Here is a 5,473-nt window from a genome sequence, read left to right as displayed (position 1 = left end):
TCAAATATGACACCATCATTAGGTGGAGTAATATCACTGAAGGAAAAAACTCGAATTGCAACAGTGTAATGGCCATAACTGAGTTTCTTACGACAAGATGGAACATTAGTATGATCAGATTTCTTCTTGTTGTGTTGCTTGCTTGACTGTGCTTGGCCTGATAGCTCGAGTAAGTTATGAATCATGAAGGAATAACTAGATGGATCTTTTTAACAAAGCCTGATTGGTAGATGTTACATGTAGTCTTCCCTTATGTCTGATCTCTTCTAAGGTGCATTTAGGGATGTATCAGTTAAAGATACATACTAGACGGAGAGATATATTTAAATGTTATCTGTAGTCTTTCTCTTGTGTCTGATCTCTTCGAAGGTACATTTAGGGATGTATCAGTTGAAGATGCATACTGGACGGAGATACAGATTTAAAAAATTCACCTGCATCTAGTCCGTCAACAGGCGGATCGGTTGGGATCCATGGATCTGGGTAGCTTTGCTTGATGACTTATAGTGTGCGGCCCATGCGGCCTCAATACCAACCGTAGATGCTTTATAATGGAGCAGTACTATTTACCAAAAGCAGGATATATATCCAAGGAAAGAAAACCCTCCCCTTAAACCCTGAAAGCCCATAGCAGCTTCTTTCCCCTGTCGCACGCATACCATCCCAAACAAAAAGGTTTGCAGTCGAAAAACTCTCTTTAGTTTGTGTTTTTGTTTAGGTTTCTCAAGTAGCTCTCATATTGCCCTAAAAAATTCTTCTCAATAAAATTTGAGAATCTGGTGTAGTTCCCTCTCACTCAAATCTTTACTTTTCTAGGGTTTGAAACAAAAAAAATGGGATCTTACGCTGAAATACTTCCTCAAACTACTACTCCTCCAAAGGAGATCGAGAAGAAAGAAGAGAAAATCGACTATATGGATCTTCCTTGCGCTATTCCTTATGAAGAAATCCATCGTGAAGCTTTGTGTAAGTCTGGCTCCTGATCTATTTACCGTCATTTGTTTTATGCATTACTTATAAGGTTTTCTAGTTACAAGATAAGGGTTTTGTTTCTACTTCGTGGAATGGTTAATGATTTGACTTTGATGATTGTCTTGTGATATGTGATTTAGTTTAACTAGCTTAATTTTTGTTTCAATTGGTTATTTTAGCTTAGCTTAGGGTTATTAATGCTCGTATTTTGAAGGAGAGATTTCAAGGGTTTATAGTGTGACAGTTTAAATTTTTTAGCTGAAGGTCAATTTGTGAATAATGAAATTGTTGGGATTAGTGTTCTCTGTATGTTCGGGGAATCGGGGATATATCTATACACGAAGGTGAACTTTGAGTAATTTTGGACTTAAAATTTGTGTTCTACTGTATTTTGTTAGAACCCAGTTATCCAAAGTTGAAAATTAAGGCCAGTATTTCTTTAGATCTATGGAAAGGAGTTCTCCGGGTCTCAAATAGCTTTCAATTTTACCCGGTGGTTCTCCATTGTGTCTGTATTATGGTGCTTGTTTTGCATCCCTACCAAGGAGTATTGATGTTGTGTACTGATATGATTGATACTTGTTGATTGAGATTATGGACTAAAAGTGAATCTGCATAATGTATCTACAGTGTCCTTAAAGCCAGATCTTTTTGAAGGGCTACGCTTCGATTTTATTAAGGGAATCAATCAAAGATTCTCTCTCAGCCACAGGTAACTAAGTAGTTAAATGCATATACTGTGCCTGACTCCCCATCCTTCACTTAATTTAACAACTTCTCCTCATGATTATTAATCAGTGTATTCATGGGACCGATGGAAGTTCCTTCTCAGTCCGCCGAGACCATCAAAATACCTACTTCTCACTATGAATTTGGAGCTAACTTTCTTGACCCAAAGGTAAATTTTTCATCACCATTAGTGAAGGTTGAGTTCCTCGCCTGAGCCTCATATTCTGCTTCGGGCTGACTGATTGTTAGAGCTACTCTTTGTATTGCATAGTTGATGCTTGTTGGGAGGGTTATGATGGACGGAAGGTTGAATGCAAGACTCAAGTGTGATTTGACCGAAAACCTCGCTTTGAAGGCGAATGCCCAGGTGTTTGCTACTTCCAGTAATTTCTTAAAGTTTTTGTCTCATCTGGTGTTCTATGTTACCTTTTTATTCTACTAACAATCATGTGCTGCTGTATTTTCAGCTTACTCAAGAGCCGCATATGTCTCATGGTATGATCAATTTTGATTACAAGGTAAGGTTTTGTTCTCCCTTTGCAATTATTGATATTTTGTCGAAGCATACTGTTCTTGGTTTCCATTAATAGATATCTTGTTTAACCTTTGATAGTTTTACATTTTTTCATTGTATTGATTTTTGAATTTTTACTTGTGGACTCTTGCAATAGCATCTGCTGTCTGCTCATGCAAGAGTACATTTTAGAAGTTTTTTGACAGAAATTATGTAATTTGTCTGACCAGAATATTCCTGCTTATGAAATTATCTGTTTTGGAGTCTCTGTTTGTGGAAATCCTTCAGTAGCTCAGTTTTAGTCGAGTAATCTCCCATTAAACTATGCACACTCTCTTGTCATCTGTTTTCTTATTCCTAGGTCTGTTAGTTTGATATAGTTGATTGGGTTTGTGTTTTGTGGGATGTGATGGTTGAGATATTGTTGCATGAGCATCCAAAATTCTTTTTGCTGACTTTTATTTATTTATTTATTTATTCTACACAGGGTAAAGACTCAAGGAGCCAGCTTCAATTAGGGAATGGGGCCTTAGTGGGTGCTAGTTATATCCAGGTAACAATCTGTTGACGAGGAAGCTTGTTTGGGCAGACTCGTATATCTTTTTTGATCAGCAATTAGATGGTTATATCTGTTTTCATTCACTGCGGGGTTAAATCGCAGAAATTCTTTGACAAGAATAAGATCTTAGAGGAGTAAGATTGAAATAATTTTTACAAAGAAAGACCGGGCCGCTCCAAAAATGAGACCTTTAGAGTATGCATCTGATGGTAAAGCGTAACCTACTCTAGATAGATTTGGAAATCTGGACCTAGTGTATGTCGTATTTAGTCTTCACTTGTGACAATTAAGCCCTCAAGCAAAGGCTTGTGTGCTATTGTGACATTTGATGATTTTCCTGCAAAGATGATATAGATTCCAATGTATCTAGCATACATGTTGAACATAGCAACCAACTCTGTTTGATGCAGTCGCTTGAAGTTTAATGTTTTGCCTTTGAGTTTAGACTAATTGGTTGGACTAGATTTATATTTGCGCAAAAGATGCACATTAATATTCAAGAATGTATACAGTTTGCGGAATAATATAACTTGTATTTACATAGTCAATTATTATGAATATTTTTAGTATACTGTTTTAGGATGTATACTGTTTTAGTGATTGTAATCCTTTTTCTATATGTTAATGAAATGCGCATTTCTCCTTCCACAGAGTGTCACTCCTCACTTGTCACTGGGCAGTGAAGTATTTTGGGCGGGTCAGCATCGAAAATCTGGTATTGGATTTGCTGCTCGATACAACACAGATAAGATGGTAAAACAGCTAAATCCTACTGCCAAAAAACGTTTCCATTCGAAAACGGGGGACATATTGCTTACATTGTTATTTGATATTTCTGAATTTCATATTAATACGAAAAATGACTGGGGAGGGAATTGACTGATGATTGCAGGTTGCTACAGGGCAAGTTGCAAGTACGGGGATGGTTGCACTTAGCTATGTTCAGAAAGTGTCTGAAAAGGTAAGACGGTCAAAAATTTAGTTGTTGATCTATATGTATTTTATTTAATCATCCTCCTATTATACTTCTTTTGTACTTCTTTTGTCTGCAGGTTTCTCTAGCGTCGGATTTCATGTACAACTACATGTCGAGAGATGTTACAGCAAGTTTTGGTTACGATTGCATATTTAGACAGGTAATTTGTTTGGCAGATTCCAGAATAATCTTTGAAAGTCAATGTTTCTGAAGGCACTGAAAGCTATGGAAAGGAATTTCAAGACTTATGTTTTATAAGTGTGCATGTGTTTGTTGACAGTGTCGTTTAAGAGGGAAGATTGACTCCAATGGATGCGTAGCTAGTTTTCTAGAAGAACGACTGAATATGGGTCTCAATTTCATTCTTTCAGCAGAGGTGAGAACCATATCTCTTAAATGATCTTAAATGATTTACAGTATAATAAAGTAAAACTGATATATTATGTTAACCTCATCTTCGAATGGCTGCAACCTCCAACTGTACCCATATTTTGTTGCTGAGATGAAAGTATCTTGCTCAGGTCCATGCACAATTTTATGCATTAAACAAAATCTCTCAAGTTTTTTGTAGAAGGAGAAAATAACCACCAAGTCCTGTTGTTTCACTAATTTCTCTTTTGCTGCCTACTGTTAATTTCGAACCTCTGAATTGCAGATCGATCACCAGAAGAAAGATTACAAGTTTGGTTTTGGATTGTCAGTAGGAGAATAAATTATTTGTTTATTTGATGTGTTGTTGGAGCCACCCAAGGAGCACAGGGTAGACCTCTCTTGTCACAACTCTCTCTTCGATTTTTTCTAAGATATTATTTGAAGGTCTTCTTATGAAGACCCAGTTTAACCTTAATATTACTTGCTACAGAAATAATTTTTTTTGTAACGGTAGCATTTACTTCCCTTTGAGAGTACAACACTTCGGATAGTAGTGTCTGAGATGTGGAGTAATCAAAAAATTTCATTTCGATCTAGAGTCTGACTATCTTGTGGTTGTTTATGCTCGGTTAAGCCTCTCCCACATGAAGTCGGTCTGATGTATTATTTTCAGTGTGGGGTGTTCTCACTTCTCCATGATCGTTTCGAACCCCATTAAATTAATGTAGAACTCATGGAGAAGGGAGGTTTAGAAATAGTTATAAAAAATATTGGGTTATGGTAAATAGTTATAATCTCAAGGCTAATGTGGCGACATTCACCAATCATCCCGTTGTGGATTTTGCCAACAATTCGTTTTCATCATGGTGGGTTTTCACTTTTACAGCGTTACAACTTTGCGACAAATATTGGGTTATGGTAAATAAAAAAATAACCTGATATTTGCCATGCAGGTGAATTAGGATTTTAGTATCAAGGAATAATCTTTAATTTCCCTGGTTCCATGAACCAGTTTCGGAAAAAAAGGATTGTGCATTTTTGAACTAGCATACTTGCGGCCGTCGGGTTGTTATTATCTTCAAGCGGCATGAAATTTGTTTTCCCAAGTTCAAGGGTTTTCTTGTTTACACACTTCAAATATCAGAGATTCATAGGAATATGTGAAGTTGATCTATTACTAATTTGAATCAAAGAAAAAATTTATGTTTCAAGATAATCTTCTGGAATTAACTGATTAAATCCAAAAACAGGATAACGTAGACTTATTACGTGTCCCAAGTTCTGAAGAAGTTTGGATGGTAGTGAAATCTATGAAATCTAACAAATCACTAGGGCCAGATGGCTTCCCGGT

The 5,473-nt window shown here is 36.5% G+C and overlaps 1 protein-coding gene across 2 annotated transcripts; it reads left to right on the top strand.

Annotated features, from left to right (window-relative positions):
- The first annotated feature begins 592 nt into the window (after positions 1 to 592).
- Positions 593 to 4,718, top strand: LOC113307755 (mitochondrial import receptor subunit TOM40-1-like). Of its 2 annotated transcripts, XM_026556206.1 has the most exons (12): positions 593 to 675; positions 817 to 966; positions 1,603 to 1,684; positions 1,771 to 1,870; positions 1,973 to 2,068; positions 2,169 to 2,219; positions 2,703 to 2,768; positions 3,426 to 3,527; positions 3,667 to 3,735; positions 3,827 to 3,910; positions 4,031 to 4,126; positions 4,406 to 4,718. In XM_026556206.1, the coding sequence occupies exons 2-12, from the start codon at positions 834 to 836 to the stop codon at positions 4,460 to 4,462; spliced, it is 936 nt and encodes a 311-aa protein (XP_026411991.1). In that variant the 5' UTR covers positions 593 to 675; positions 817 to 833; the 3' UTR covers positions 4,463 to 4,718. The 2 variants fall into 2 exon arrangements, with proteins under 2 accessions (XP_026411991.1, XP_026411990.1); XM_026556205.1 differs by lacking the exon at positions 593 to 675 and having other exon boundaries at positions 693 to 966.
- Positions 4,719 to 5,473: the final 755 nt, after the last annotated feature.

The sequence above is a fragment of the Papaver somniferum genome, chromosome 9 (assembly GCF_003573695.1).
Source record: "Papaver somniferum cultivar HN1 chromosome 9, ASM357369v1, whole genome shotgun sequence".
In the NCBI taxonomy this organism is placed as follows: Eukaryota; Viridiplantae; Streptophyta; class Magnoliopsida; order Ranunculales; family Papaveraceae; genus Papaver; species Papaver somniferum.
This window is presented reverse-complemented; position numbering and strand designations above follow the sequence as displayed.

What these genes read in the sequence shown, in the direction of transcription:
- LOC113307755 (XM_026556206.1), top strand. Translation starts at nt 834, where the DNA reads ATGGGATCTTACGCTGAAATACTTCCTCAAACTACTACTCCTCCAAAG. An exon ending in AGATTCTCTCTCAGCCACAG is followed by an intron (nt 1,685 to 1,770) that starts GTAACTAAGTAG and finishes ATTATTAATCAG; the next exon opens with TGTATTCATGGGACCGATGG. An exon ending in ATTTCATTCTTTCAGCAGAG is followed by an intron (nt 4,127 to 4,405) that starts GTGAGAACCATA and finishes TCTGAATTGCAG; the next exon opens with ATCGATCACCAGAAGAAAGA.